This window comes from Equus quagga, chromosome 22, assembly GCF_021613505.1.
Source record: "Equus quagga isolate Etosha38 chromosome 22, UCLA_HA_Equagga_1.0, whole genome shotgun sequence".
Lineage (NCBI taxonomy): Eukaryota > Metazoa > Chordata > Mammalia > Perissodactyla > Equidae > Equus > Equus quagga.
The window spans coordinates 24,366,085-24,381,351 of record NC_060288.1 but is presented as its reverse complement, the minus strand read 5'-3'; the positions used below and the strand labels follow the sequence as shown (position 1 = coordinate 24,381,351).

The 15,267-nt window shown below is 44.3% G+C and overlaps 1 protein-coding gene across 1 annotated transcript in view; it reads right to left on the bottom strand.

The window, feature by feature from the left end:
- The window catches only part of ENPP6 (ectonucleotide pyrophosphatase/phosphodiesterase 6), a 106,578-nt gene that overhangs the window by 25,947 nt on the left and 65,364 nt on the right, over window positions 1–15,267 (bottom strand). The window contains exons 3-5 of the mRNA XM_046648379.1: window positions 10,158–10,269; window positions 985–1,126; window positions 62–241 (exon numbers count right to left, since the gene is read on the bottom strand). Coding sequence (XP_046504335.1) covers window positions 62–241; window positions 985–1,126; window positions 10,158–10,269 — 434 coding nt within the window. The remainder of the gene's footprint in view (window positions 1–61; window positions 242–984; window positions 1,127–10,157; window positions 10,270–15,267) is intronic.

Genomic DNA, 15,267 nt, shown 5'->3' with positions numbered 1-15,267 from the left:
TGTTCGCTCCCTTCCCCTCACCCCTCCTACGGCCCTTCTCCCCACATCATGGCCGTCTTGCCTCAGAGTGTTTCCCAGGGGCTGGCCAGAGGCTCACAACAGGCCCTCGGTCCTTCACTTGCTGCAGGTCACTCAGGCTGATGTACTTATTCAGCTCAATCACTTTGTCCATCCAGAAAATGTCCGTCATCCCGTGGTCTGAGAAGATGATGACATTGAGGTCGTCCTGCAGCTCCCGCTCCTGTGGGCGACAAAGGTGGTCATGACAGAGACAGATGCTCTCACACTCTGGAGTCTGTAAAGAAGTGTTTTAAACTGCAAGTGATAGGCGAAAGGATACTTTCTCAATTCTGAATTTAATCGTCTACTCTTCTGCCCTGAGGGGACACAATTCAAAATCGCCTCAGAAGCACTGTGGGGAGGGGTATGTGAGCGCCCAGGCCCCACTCTATTAGGGCTAAAAATAATACATATGGAGCTTTAGCCCTGTAAGGTATCTTCTCTGTTTCCATCTTCTTTGGTTCTTTCTACAAACTTGTGTGGTAGTATGAGCATTGTCACTCGTCCATTTTACAGATGTGAAAAGTAAAGCCCAGGGAAGTTTTAAAAAAGTAATACCTTGCTTAAAATCATTCAGCAAGCGTGTGGCAGAATCAGGGACAGAAGTCAGGTCTGGTTCCTATGCCCACGCCAAGGTGGTCACCAGACTTACCTGGTTTGGTAAAGAGCTGGGCTATCTCACCAGCTAAGCCAGGTAACAATGCAGACCTGTGTCATTTCCATCCACTGGCCTGGCTATAACACGAGGGGTCCCTTGGTACCTGAAGAGGTGTTGTGTGAAGAAAAGAGACCACCCAAAGCCTTGTGCTGGCCTAGTCAGCTGTCAACAGTAAGAAGGAAGACGTTGAGGAGTGTGACAGTCAAGGAGACAGAAAGAGAGTGACAAGAGGGAAGGTTAGCCCAGTGGTCCTTGTTTTCGGTCACCTGGATCCACTTGGTCATGTACTTCAGGACGGTGTCTACAGCCTTGAGGGCGTCTTTTCTCTGGGGTGATGAGGGGCCGTAATGATGGCCTTCCACGTCGATGCGCTCGTGGTATATGGCTGCCAGGTCAGCCCGGCCACTCCTGGAGGGAGCAGGGTGAGAGAGGCACCGCTGAGGGAGGCCCCGCCAACTTTGTCCCTTCTCACCCACAGTCCTCTGTGAAGGCGTTGACACCACCCCAACCCTGCCTTGTGGGCCATGGGAAGCTGATACCTTAAAATGAACAAAGTGGGATCTCTAAGGGAGAAACAGAAATACTGCACTAAGATGGGCCAGTCCTGAGCACCTTGGTGACAAAAGTTAGAGAGCAGGTTTATGGATCACCTCCCCTCTTGGCTGATGTGGCACTGCTCATCATGTCCCCAGAGCTGGAAGATGTGGTAACAGGCAGAGAACACTTCTGATAGCTCTACCCTCACCACCTGCTGTCATCGGAAGACCAGAAAAACTAGAAGCAATCCTTTAAATAACGAATGTTGGATTATTGCTGAGCTTTGGGAAATCTACAGATAAAACATTGGACTGTGGGTTTAATGGACTGGCAAGAATAAGAACAAGCTTTACCATGGCAACCTGATGGGAGACAAAGAGGTTAGTGCTCAGGGCCTGACAAGAGCAGACACCCCCAGGACCCTTATTCTATGGGGACACCTGAAGCGCCAGGTCCAATGTGGATACAGAGTGAATTCTAGCAGTGGGCCCAGGAAGACCCCCATTCCGGCAAAACTCCCCTTCTTGCCTAGATTACTCATGGTAAAAATCTAAGCTATTTAACCCTCGAAGGTGGGCTGAGAATGACGGGAACTATGACATAAATTGGAAGAGGAGGAAGAGGAGGCTTCTGGAGTCAGGCAGGAGAGAAAGATACTATGTAACGTACCCTCCCTCTTTGACCCAGTGCTTTCCACCGAGACTCCCCTCCCCAACTCTGGCTTTGCCCACAGCCTTCCCCCAAAGCATCTGAACAGAATAAGATCATGATGATGATGATGATATGGTAGCAGTAATGGTAAGTGACAGAATTTGGAGCAATAGAAAAGAAACGAAAGCTAATGCCCTTGATTGGACTTTATAAGGGTTAATAATACTCTTGGTGGATTGGCTTATTTCTCTTGAAAATCTGCATTTTAAACCCACACACAAACACATACACACACCAGTGAGGCGGCATGGTCTTGCCTGATGTGGCCTCCCCACATTTGGTACATGAGGAAGGAAAGAATATGCGTCCTCAGAGCCTCTATGCCTTAGGTCTTATGATCCACGGGAGAGGAAAAATGGCCTCACAGTGGTCCAGAGGGTGTGGCTTGCATGACCAGAGTTGATCAGCTCCTGCCCATCCTTCAAGTCTCAGGGGAGGTGTTGCCTCTTCCAGGAACCAACCCAGTGGGGTGGCCCCCAGGTGCTCCCATAGTTCTCTAAGTTCATCTCCAGGTTATGATTTTTCACACTGTGCTGTAATTGCCCACTTCTGTGTCCTTCTCTCTCTAAATTGTGAGGTCCTTTCACCCAAGGGCTGGTGACCCATTCTCCATTGTGTCTCCGCTCAGCCTAAGATTTGGCATACAGTAGGAGCTCTATAACTGTCAGCTGAATGTATAATAATAGTAAGAGCTCAATAAATGATAGTTTTTCTGAGTCAGGCACTAGGTTGGGGGCTTTTCATACATTATCTTATTTAATCCTCACAGCAACCCTCTAAGGCAGGAATATATTGAGCAGAGAGTTCAATACACCTGACTGCATCACCCAGCTAGTGAGAGATGGTTCCAGGACTCAAGCCAGGTCCAGCTGACTCCAACACCGTAGACACAACCACTGAACCTAACAGGCCCCACCAATGGGAAAATGTTCTGCTTGACCTAACCAATCTTTTTCTTCTTCTCCTTTTCCTTCTCTTCCTCCCCAAAGGCCCCCAGTACATAATTGTATATTCTTTTTTTTTTTTTTGAGGAAGATTAGCCCTGAGCTAAGATCTGCTGCCAATCCTCCTCTTTTTGCTGAGGAAGACCGGCCCTGAGCTAACGTCCATGCCCATCTTCCTCTACTTTATATGCGGGATGCCTACCACAGCATGGCTTGACAAGCAGTGCGACATCCGGGATCCAAACCAGAGAACCCTGGGCTGCCGTAGCGGAACATGCAAACTTAACCACTGTGCCACCAGGCCGGCCCCATAGTTGTATATTCTAATTGTAGGTCCTTCTGGTTCTGCTGTGTGGGACACCACCTCAACACGGCCTTATGAGTGGTGCTGGGTCCCCACCCAAGTTCCGACCGGCGAAACTCTGGGCCGCTGAAGTGGAGCGTGTGAACTTAACCACTCGGCCGTGGGGCCAGTCCCTGGCAATGGTTCTTATTCTCTTATAAGAATCCCAGCAACCTCAAGAAAGCTGGGTATGAGACAAGGCAAAGGAAGCACAGGGAAACTGAGTCACTTCTGGTTCTCGATGCACAGGGCTCTCTGTCTGTGATTTGGATGCGCCTCCAAATTCTGGAACTATGGTGAAAATCATTCCTATAGAAAAGCATTTGCAGGGGCTGGCCCCGTGGCTGAGTGGTTAAGTTTGCGCGCTCCGCTGCAGGCGGCCCAGTGTTTCGTCGGTTCGAATCCTGGGCGCGGACATGGCACTGCTCGTCAGACCACGCTGAGGCAGCGTCCCACATGCCACAACTAGAGGAACCCACAACGAAGAATACACAACTATGTACCGGGGGGCTTTGGGGAGAAAAAGGAAAAAATAAAAATCTTTAAAAAAAAAACAACAAAGTTTTTAAAAAAAAAAAAAAAAAAGAAAAGCATTTGCAGATAAGGAAATAGGCCAAAGAGGATTCCAGGAGTTACTCAAAGTCTCACAGATCTCTGAGGCATGCCTAGGACTGGAAATGTGAATCTTCCACCTCCAAGATCAGGATACTTGACTCTACCACCCTGGGCTTTTGAATGTCCACATCTGCTCCATTCATTACTGGGGAGCAAGTTCCAGAGAACGATCTGCCTGGTGTCTTCTTTGAAAAGAGGGCACATCCTTGCCAAGAGGGCACATCCTTTCACAATGCTGTGACGTTCTACTGCATGCCTTGGGGTGTGCTTCATTAACGATTTTGAGGATACATTGGTTTCAAGTTAAGCGAAATTGCTAGTCAAATGTTCTTTTCTCTTTGTAGAACAACACAAACTGGCCCTTCTTTAACAAATACCATTACCACCCTCCTCCACAGTGGGGATTGGTTAGGTTATGATTTAGATATTTCTCATCCTTGCAGGACATTTGGTCCTGTCCAAAATATTCATGGAGACATTTGATCCACACCAAAAGGTCCTTGAAATTTGGTCATATTTGGTCATATTTGGTCCTGTCCAAAATGTCCATGGAGACATTGGGTCCATGCCAAAAGGTCCTGGATATTTGGTCCTGTCCAAAATCATTTGACATGGACCAAATGTGCTCATGGACATTTTGGACAGGACCAAATGCCCAGGACCTTTTGGTGTGGACCAAACGTGTTATGGACCAAATGTGTTATGAACATTTTGGACAGGACCAAACATCTGCTAATCTTCCTCACCAATGATATTATTATTCATACTCACTAATGTGTGGATGACTCATCCCAACTCCCTCTGCATCTACAGACAGCAGAGAACAAAATGTCACTTTAGGTCCTGCAAGTGTGTAGGTGGTGTAAAAGTCCTTACTGGGTAATGGTGTTTTCATACACATCCCTGAACTTTTTTGGAGCCCATGTTCATTACACTGATGGTGCACTTCCTCCACCACTATGTTGAACATGATGGAACCTTCCAGAAAACCGTTCCCTCCCATAAGCTCAGCAGTTAGCCGCTTTGTGCTCTTGCGTCTGTAGCATCCAGATGTGCTGAGTTATCCCGTGTTTAGGTGCGCACACTTGCAGGGTGGGGCTTGGATGTGGAGAGATTTCTCAAATAAGATTTACTGTTGCATTAAAGTTCAATGAAATGCTTTTAGGTCCCTACATTTTCGATATCTCCCCTTCACACAGCAGCCACTGGGCTGGTTTCTCTAAGGCTATTTACTATATTCACAAATCTCCGTGTGATCAGAAGCCCAGTAAATCTCACAGATCTCCCTGATGGCTTTGTGTCACGAAGCTGTCAACCCCAGATGCCTGGAACACTGGATCTGGGAGGCTTGAGATTCAGGGGTTTAAACACACACCTTTTGTAAGACTTCTATGCTGGAGTTTCATTGATTCATTAGGGACCTAAGTCCTCAAGGGCTGAGAGTTCTCGCCTGTTTGGAAGTTTAGCTGACAAACTCTTGGTCGCCAGCTGTTTTCCACATGGATCTGGTCTCCGTCACAGGTCAGCTCATTTATAATGGAGCGGTTGGGTGAGGAGTGGTGGGTGGAAATGCCTGCAGATCTGTTATTGGCCATTTACCGCTTTCAGGTCCAGGAACCATGCCAGAAGGCCATGTGGCCATCAGCCCTGTTACCTGAGAGCTACAAGGGGCCCCTAGCACTGAGTTTTCAGGGACACCCTGGTCTCCCATCACCTTAGGATTCTGTCCAGATTTCTTTTCAATGTAAAAAGTTCATAGCGTCGTATCCATTTTCCTTACTGAAGTGGGTTGGAAAGAGGGAAGAAGTAAGGAGAGAGAAATGGAGGCAATTTAAAGGAATGGTTGAAGCTATTGACTATTAAGAAAAGTGATCCAAAACTTAGAAACACAGCCAAAAAAATAACTGCCTGTCCCTTCAGTGTCATAGTGGAGCAGCAGCTAATAAACCTGCTTAAGTCTGGTGACTTAACGACGGGTTAGAGCCCAGATTCTGTAAACTTAGCTGTTAACCCGTAGGAAACTGACAGGATGAAAATATTTCTGTCTGATAGAGAAAGCATTGCCAAAGATTATGGTTTGATTATCCTCTAAGTTATGAAGCATCTTTGCACCTACTAATAATTGTACCCCATCATTCTCCATAACTCTTGTTCTTCATGTGTGTGTTTCTCATATTCTCCTTTTAACCAGCCTTGTCATCTCCTGATTCCCTCAGTAATAAACTAATTCGAACTTTGACATAATTCTCTTATATGTATGGACTGAGCACTTGACAAAGTTTTAATTTGGAAAATTATACTTTGACAGGGCTTTGGAACTAGACAAATCTGGTTCCAAATTCTGGCTTCTCTTCTTGTTAACCTGGAGGTCTCAGATGAACGGCAAAGATCTCTCTAAACCTCAATTTCCCCGCCTGAAAATCCTCCTCAAAGGGCTGCACTGGGTATTAAATGAGCTGATGTGTGTAAAGGGCTTGACACACAGTAAAAGGGAGGTGAAGGGAAAGAAACGCCTCCCATTTCTGTTTTTCTTCCAGATGCCTCTAGATGGCTCTTCCCTGTGAGCCAAGCAAGGAGGAGACCCAAGTCTCTGCCAAGCCTGCCTTCTTGCCCCTTCTTCCTCAGAGGCACAGAGAGGAGGGACAAAAGTGCGGACATTTGAGCCAGCTGCCTCATGGCCTGTGGAAAGAACCCTCTTGTCATCCATCGACTCCTTTATTAGCACGGGCATCAACTGAGGTTCTGGGATCCTGGGGGAATTCCAGCGGACCGTGACAAAGGACAGTAGCTGTGTTCACTGCTCCAGTGGCCCAGTTGGTATTGGACCAACCATTTTGAGAGGCTGCATTGGTCAGTCTGCAGGGACCAACCTGGAGGCAGCTGCCCCGCCTCCTCCAGGCAGCCAGGGCTGCAAAGTGGTTAGACACAAAAGCCTTTGACACGATGCTAGCTGATGGGCGTTGAAAACACCCACTCCCTTCTCTTTCTCCCTCTCCTTTCCTCTGTGCTAGAAGGTGTCTAGGTGTAAAGGTATGACTCAGGTTGGCAAATCTCTATGAGCCCGGGAGGTGATGCTTCCGGGGCTCATCTCACACAGAGCTTGGATCAGCCCTTCTTACATAGACAAGTGCAGCTTCTGGGCTGAGCTGGCCTCTGCTGAAATGCTGTCCCTGGGTAGGACCCCACATGCAAGATCTTGACTGCCCCTCCTGCCTTCTGTCAAAGCCCATCTGTCCTGCATCCATTCTCTCTGCTTCTCAAACTAATAGCAGAGTGGACAAAGACCCTCTATAAGCAATCCTGGCTGGGAGAAATGTGTGTGTGTGTTTGCACACTCGTGTGTGAGGACTCTAAGTGCTCTTCAGATTACAGCTAGGAATTTGAGACAGAGCTGAACAGAAACCAAGAGGTGAGCTGTGGAGTTCTAAACATGCTCCTCCATCCAGGGCTCTCTGAATGGGAAGATAAATAATGATTCTTCTCTGCCTGAACACACACATCAAGAAAATTCATGATTCCTTGGAGTCACATTCTTGCATGAACAAGCCGCTACATGTAAAATGGTCTTGATTGTTCCAGACTGTTCTAGAACAAGAAAAAGTTGGCCCACAAAGGTCAATCCTTTATTCTGCTTTGCAAGAAAGTCACAAGACATGTTCTAATAATAGATACTACGTAGGCTGATTGAAACAGGGTCTCCTTTTTTGTTGGAGAAGAGCCTAAATCATCCTACTGCTTTCCGCGGGCAGTATCATCTGGCTAATTATTTTGCCTTTTTTTCCCTCTCTCATTTCAAGCACTCATTTAGAGATGGTGAGTCTCCATCTTTCCACTCACTCTTCAAAGGGGCTGTTTCTGGCTAGCGTTGGCAGGATGAAGACCCCACAAGACAATGGCCCTGGCCTGGTTCCACCCTGACCAGGCCTTCACAGGCCAGCTCCGGAGGCATCATTCATGTGTTGACCATGCAAATGCCATCCGCTGGAGCTCCAGACCATTTACATAGACTACAACGTGAATGGTGCCGAGCTGGGCAGTGGGGTAGCACCAGGAGATACCATGTGGAGGCCTAGTCTGGGGCCACTTTTCTAGGCTTCCAGTTCTTTGTAGCCTTTTCTCTCTAAGGGAACTCAATGCTTTTGTTGAACACATACACACACACACATGATCACTACCACCACCATCCTCCCCCTTCTTAAATGCTGTGCTCCAAGGCAAAGATGGGATTCCCCTGCGTTCCATAGCTTTGCCATGTTGCTTAAAAAGGAAAAAAGAAAAACTTCTCTAGAAACAGAGAAACAGAAATGGAAACTTCTCTAGGAAACAGAGCCCAGAACTTATTCCTCCAGCATTCTCATATGCCTCAGGACAAGGAAGTCTGCTGGGATTGGCCAGCTTGCAGGCCAGCAGGGACCCGGGATTCTCATGGCTGTGTGCTCTGTGCTACTCTGTCTGTGAATCACTGGGATGAATACAGGGAGAGACCATACAGCTGTCAAGGCAAGATGAATGCAAAAAAGATTACACTGCCAGGCCAGCCGCAGTGGCCTACTGGTTAATTTCAGTGCGCTCTGCTTCCACGGCCCAGGGTTCTTTTCCTATACCACTCTGTTAGTGGACATGCTGTGCTGGCAGCTCACATACTAAAAAACAGAGGAAATTGGCATGAATGTTAGCTCAAGGTGAATCTTCCCCAGCAAAAAAAGAAAAAAGGAAAAAAGATTATACTGCCATACAGAGTGTTGGATTTTTGGGAGGTATTTGTATGACAACTATGTTCCAAATTTGGCATGGCAATAGGTGGGAGGGATGGCTAGCATTTTGGATATCTTGGAAACAGCATTGTATAGACATGAGCTATTCCAAAGTTCCAGCTTTGCTCATCTGTTGTGCATGCTGGGCTATTCTGCTTTGCTTGCACAAACTAGACTGCAACAGAATATTCCAGTTCACCACATGTGTGATTTTGCAGCACTTGTGGGCAAGAAAAAGAAAGAGTAGGTGGGAGATAGGATCACATAACACACACTACTTACAAACCATGTGTTGGAGAATATTTATTTAAAGGTTGCTTCCTCCAGACCCTGCCCCTTGCCTCTCCAACTCCCCACCAAACACCTAAACTTTTAAATATGTTACTTCTCAATTTTTAAGTATTTTAAACCTATATTGTCTCCAACCTGTCAATCAGAGTCTGAACCTTTGTGTGCCCTAAAGGACCCTCTTGATGGGTTTTCACAGAAGTGGAATCATTCTCAGAAGCAGTGAAAACAGGAGTGTGGAGGGTGATTGCAGCTCTCCGTGTTGGTTGGGGTGAAGGTGGTAAGAATGGGATTCATAATTGGTCAACTCTCCATCTCAGATGATCTTAGTTACGAGTCAACCACATCACGTAGCTAGTGCTAGTGATCTGTACACCGTGCCTATGGTATTCTGGCTCTCGAGGTCTGCCCAGCTTGAAACCAGGCTGTTTCTCTTCGGAGGATGAAGGTCCTCCCCTGGTCTCCACACTGCTTACTGTGGGTCTCCTGCCTTGACTCCACTCATGAGACCCACTCAGCAGCCAAGGTGACCCCATGTCCAGCCCTGGAAATGTGAGAGCCCCCAACATCCTTAGCCTTTTGATTGCTGATTTCTACTGCAGACCCCTAGCTGGTCTCCCATCTTGACTTCCAATTCCGTTGATTTCTGAGACTGACTTGAGGCTTTCTCCTGACCTGTCGTGTTGATCAATTTCCCTGACACACTCCTGTGTGCTATTCAGGACAGCAGTACTGATTTCTGCATTTTTCAAATGGTGTATCATAGTTCCATGTGAAAGAAATAAAAAAGGTTCTATGTTCTAATATGCTAATGTGCTTTATATATTTCCAAGAAGAGGGTAGAGTAGACAATTTTTTCAAACTTATTCCACCACAGAACTTCCCTTTTTGCCGAATACTTAATATATTCTGAGACACAAGCATTCACTATGTCATGATTAGAGAAATGCTGACATTCATATTGCTTCTCCACTGTCAATCAACATAAAGAAGAAAGTCTCAAACCCCTGGGGACTTTCTTGCTCTCAATTCCACATTTCCAGAGAGTGCCGCTGCCTGAAATTATTTGCTCACAATTATTCTCTCATAGCAGTTAACAATCACCACGCGAGGGGCTCACCACCTCTCTGGGACATTATTCCACCTATAAGCCTTCTTAGTCCACTTTAGCATTGTGTCCTGGTCCTGTGTATTGGTCCTGGAAACAAGGAAGAAGAATGGTACGGCTAAGAATTTTGGACACTTACTTGAAGGAGTCAAGAGCATCGCTGACTGCATTGGCAAAATTGATATCCGTTGGGACATTTTTATATTCTAGGCAGTAAGTAGGTCTGACACCAAGAATCTCAACCTCACAGCCTAAGAAGGAAAAAGATGATAAATTGTTACTTTCTTCGATAACCAAGGTAGGGCTATGAGCCTATTCCAGGAAGCAAGCACCATTAGTCAAAATAAAATTTTTGTTCCTTTTCGTGAAATAAAGAACTTATTGTTTGCTTATAGGTGATGTATGTAACTGTAATTTTGCTTAATTGGAGCAGAACTTCTCAAACATTGTTCCTGTGTGATATTGGTGTCCCATGACAGGGACTGACAAAAAACGGTTAATGGTAGTCTTTCCCAATTTGTAACAACAACAAAAAAGTTAATCAGTACACAGAAACGTCTCAATTACAACTTTTTTTCCTGGGCTGGCCCAGTGGCCTAGTTGGTAAGTTTGCATGCTCCACTTTGGCGGCCCAGGGTTTGCAAGTTCAGATCCCAGGCACGGACATACACACTGCTCATCAAGCCATGTTGTGGTGGAGTTCCATATACAAAACAGAGGAAGATTGGCACAAATGTTAGCTCAGCACAAATCTTCCTGAAGCAAAAATAGGAAGATTGGCAACAGATGTTAGCTCAGGGCCAATCTTCCTCACCAAAAAAAATAAATAAACAAAATAAAAAAATTTTTTCCCATAAATTTTTTTACAACTACTAACTCTTCTAGTGTATCTTTGCCTATTCTAGAATCAAGTATTAGGCAGTACTTGATCAACCCTGGAATAATAAAATAAATATTTCATTAATCTAACTGGTCTTCGAGGTACTGCACTGATTAGCAAGCCTAAAAATCATTGAGTTAAAGCAAGGGTTCTGAGCCATGACCTTGACTCTCCCAAAATGAAGTAAAATGATGACAGGCCTTCAGATATCAGGAGCTTTTCTGCCCCAGACCTCTGGACAAGTAGAAGCAGTTGCCCTGAGGAAGACATACAACCTTATCATCAAAACACAGGGCCAGAGAGGGATGAGCCAATCTCAGTTTAGGTTAGTTGAGTATATTTACTGGGCAACTACTGTAAACTAGTTGCTATGTTCAGACATACTGGAAACAAAAATTTGTCAGCCAAGGTCTCCTGCCTGGAGCATCCCAGAGTGGAGCCTAGTGGGAGGAGTCTTACATGAAAACAGTGTGATATGTGAAGTCTAAAGTGACGTGCACATTCACCGGGTGGTGTGGGAGCTCAGATGAAGGGCATTTAATTCAGATATTATCTCCTCCTGGAAGCCTTCTTCAAATCCCCAGGTTGGGCTCAGTCTGATAGACTGCATTTAGCCGATGAGTCAGGGGATGGAGGTGGGGAAGAAAGGGATGTCCCGAGCAAAGAGAGCAGCAGAAGCAAAAGTTCAGAGGTGAGAAGCAATAAGGCGTGTGTAGAACTGTCAGATGAGGAGTGTCAGGAGACCAGATGTGGGCTTTCCTGGAGCCCAGGGACAATGATTTCCAAGGTGGAACTGAGTAAAACTGGGACAAGTTGGGAGTGTGAGGAGAAGGGAAACACACTCCTGGCTACATCTGCCAGTTGGTTACAGCTGATTTACAAGAAGGTGGGGCAGCCTCCAGGAAGAACTCCTTCCACTGGCATATCATAGCAAAGTCTTAGGACTCTCTGCCTGGTGTCTTGGGTTCAAGGAGAGCAAGGTCTGTCTAGGACAACTGAGAGAGACCTAAATGTGGGCAGCTGCCTTTCCAAGTCTTGTTTATTGAGTGAGATGAATAGGCTAGATGACCCAAGAGAAAATCCTGCCCATGGGTTCTTGGAAAATATCTATTATCATAAGAAATGCCAGTGGGATTCTGACTGGTTATAATACTTTAGATACCTGTGTTTTATTGTTGAAGGTTATTTGCGAAGCTTTATTGTTCTATCCAAGCTGTTTATTCAATAATATATGAAGGGCATGCTTTGTATCCACTCTGTGTTCAGTGTCAGCAACCCCAAAGCAAATAAGACGTCACCTACCCTTCCAAACTTTTAACAGTCTTATATAATGTGGCCAGGTGTCTGCTTCTAGCACATCTGACACATGGGTATGTGAGTTTGCAAATATTGGAATTGTGACCATGGTTTTGTAGATACAAGAAACTGCACACTTTTTTTGTGTTTGCACATTAATATCAAACCATGTGTTGTTTTGTATAGTAAACAATAATGTTTGTTAATATTACCAATCATATGTTGTCTTAAAACTTTTATTGGATTAAAATGAATCTGTACTTAACACTGGTGTAGTAATATAGTTTACCTGAGAAATTTGTCTTGTCTCAGGTTAAAGTAGGATATAAATGACTTTTTATTGATTAATTACATGTAAAATTCTATAGTGAAGGTCGAGACAATATCTGGCAATGTACATCTGCTGTTACACTGTTGCGTAATTTTTTACTTTAAAAAATCACAGTGAATTTTAACTTAATCAAGAACCACGGCAGCATCCTACCAAAGGCTGTGGGTAGGACAGGAGAACTGAGAGAAATTCTCCCAAAGTACATAAATCCTTCACTAAGTGCAAAGCAAGAGCTCATCAAAGGCTAGGGACAGAAGCTCAGCACGGAGAGAGATCTTCCAAGTTGCAGAAAGTTGGAGACAATACTGGAGAGAAAAAGAACTCAGTGATCCTGAATGTTGGCAGCATAAGCTCTCTATGAAAAGAATAGAGAGTGCTCCACTGGACAAATTCCAACATCTGCCAAAGGGATAGTTCTTACCTTCCCCCACGATCTTTGAAGCTCGTGGCAAAGTGAATCTAATAAAGCTTCAAAGAAAGCCCAGAGCCAGCCCTGCGGGCCTCATGGTTAAAGTTGGGTGCTCTCACTGCTTCAGCATCCTGGGTTCACTTCCCAGTCACGGAACCACACCACTCATCTGTCAGTAGCCATGTTGTGGCAGCTGCTCACATGGAAGAACTAGAAGGACTCATAACTAGGATATACAACCATGTACTGGGGCTTTGGGGAGGGAAAAACAAATTATTGACTATTTAAAGCAAAACTAATAACAATATATTATGGGGTTTATAACACATGTATAACTAAAATAGATGACAATAAGAATATAAAGAGTATACACGTGGACAAATTAAAAACACTAACTTCATTTTTGAAGTAATGTAATATTACTTTAAGATAGGACATGGATAAGTTAAGGATGCATGTTGGTATGTCCAGAATAACTATCAGAAAAAAAGAGAATAAAATCTGAAATCAATAGGGAAGATATAATAAAATTCTGAAAGTACTCAATTAATGGAAAAGAAGACAGGGAAGGGGCAACAGAGGAATAAAAACAGTTAAGACAAATTAAAAAAGTACCAACATGGCAGGCTTTAACCCAAGCATATTAACAATTACGTCAAACGTAAATGAGCTAAACACTTTATTTAAAAGGCGAAGATAGTCAGACTGGATAAAAATTAGACCCAAATATATGCTATCTATAAGAGAAATTTTTAAAAAATACACCAGTTAAAAAGAAAGGGGTGGAGGGGCTGGCCCCGTGGCCGAGTGGTTAAGTTCATGCGCTCCGCTGCAGGCGGCCCAGTGTTTCGTTGGTTCGAATCCTGGGCGCGGACATGGCACTGCTCATCAAACCACGCTGAGGCAGCGTCCCACGTACCACAACTAGAAGAACCCACAACGAAGAATATACAACTATGTACCGGGGGCTTTGGGGAGAAAAAGGAAAAAATAAAATCTTTAAAAAAAAAAAAAAGAAAGAAAGGGGTGGAAAAAAGTTATATCATGTAACAACAAGTGGAAGCAAGTTGATATGTTTATATGTCAAAGTAGATTTCTATAAAATGTCAAATGATAGTGAAGATGAGAAACTGGAACTGTTTGTAATTTTCTGGCGGGACAGTAGAATGACATGGCTACTTTGTAAAATTGTTCAACAGTTTCCTACAAAGTCAAGTATACAAATGAACCAGCAATTTTACCCCGGGCATATACACAAAAGAAATGAAAACGTATGTCTACAAAAAGACTTGTACAAGCATGTTCATAGTACCCTTAGTTATAATAGCTCCAAACTGGAAATAACCCAGGTATCCATAAATAGGAGAGTGGAAAACAATTTTTTAAATATTTATGCTATGAAATACTACTCAACAATGAAAAAGAATAAACCACTGATAATGCCAGATGAGGAGTGTATCTCAAAAACATTATATTGAACAAAGGAAGGCAGACACAAGAGTATATGTGGTGTGATTCCATTTATATGAACCCTGGGAATGTAAAACCAATCTGCGACAACACAAATCAGAAAGCTTTTCCCTCTGGGGATGGGGAGTGCTTGCCTGGAAGGGGGAAGGACTGTGGAAAAGTGCTGCATCTTGATTTGGGTGGCAGTTACACAGATGCATGCAACTTTGCAAATGCATTGGGAGGTAATGCCAGGGAAGGAAACGAAAGCACTTTCATTGTTGCTGGAGGGAAATGATCATTGATACATAATGTTTCATTCTAGACATTGATTTAAAAGATTGAAGATACCGAAGAAAAGTTGCATGCATAACTTCCAAATGACTAAAAGAAGCTTAAAAAATTAATCAAATATCAACATACATGAAAAATGGGGAATAAAGGAAATATCCAGGAAACAGTAATACTGAAAACATAATAAAAGAGAAAACCAACTAAAATGACACAGAAAAGTTCAATATAAAAGGATGAACCAACTCCCCTCCCCAAAGGTAAAGGGAAAAATCAAGTATGTCAATAGTGTTAAAGTAGATTATGGTCTCAAAAGTTTGAAACAGCTACAAATCCACATTAACGGTTAAGAATATGTATGATTACTTATATATTATAAATATACACAACGCACACACAAAGCCTTGAAAATATAAGGTGAAAAATTGCAATCTTGGTGGAAGATTTCAACAACAGTTCAAGATATAAAGAATAAACACTCTAAATCTAGGGGCTGGCCGTGTGACATAGTGGTTAAGTTCAGTGTGTTCTGCTTCAGTGGCCCAGGTTTGTGGGGTTGGATCCCGAGTGCGGACGGGCACCGCTTGTCAGCC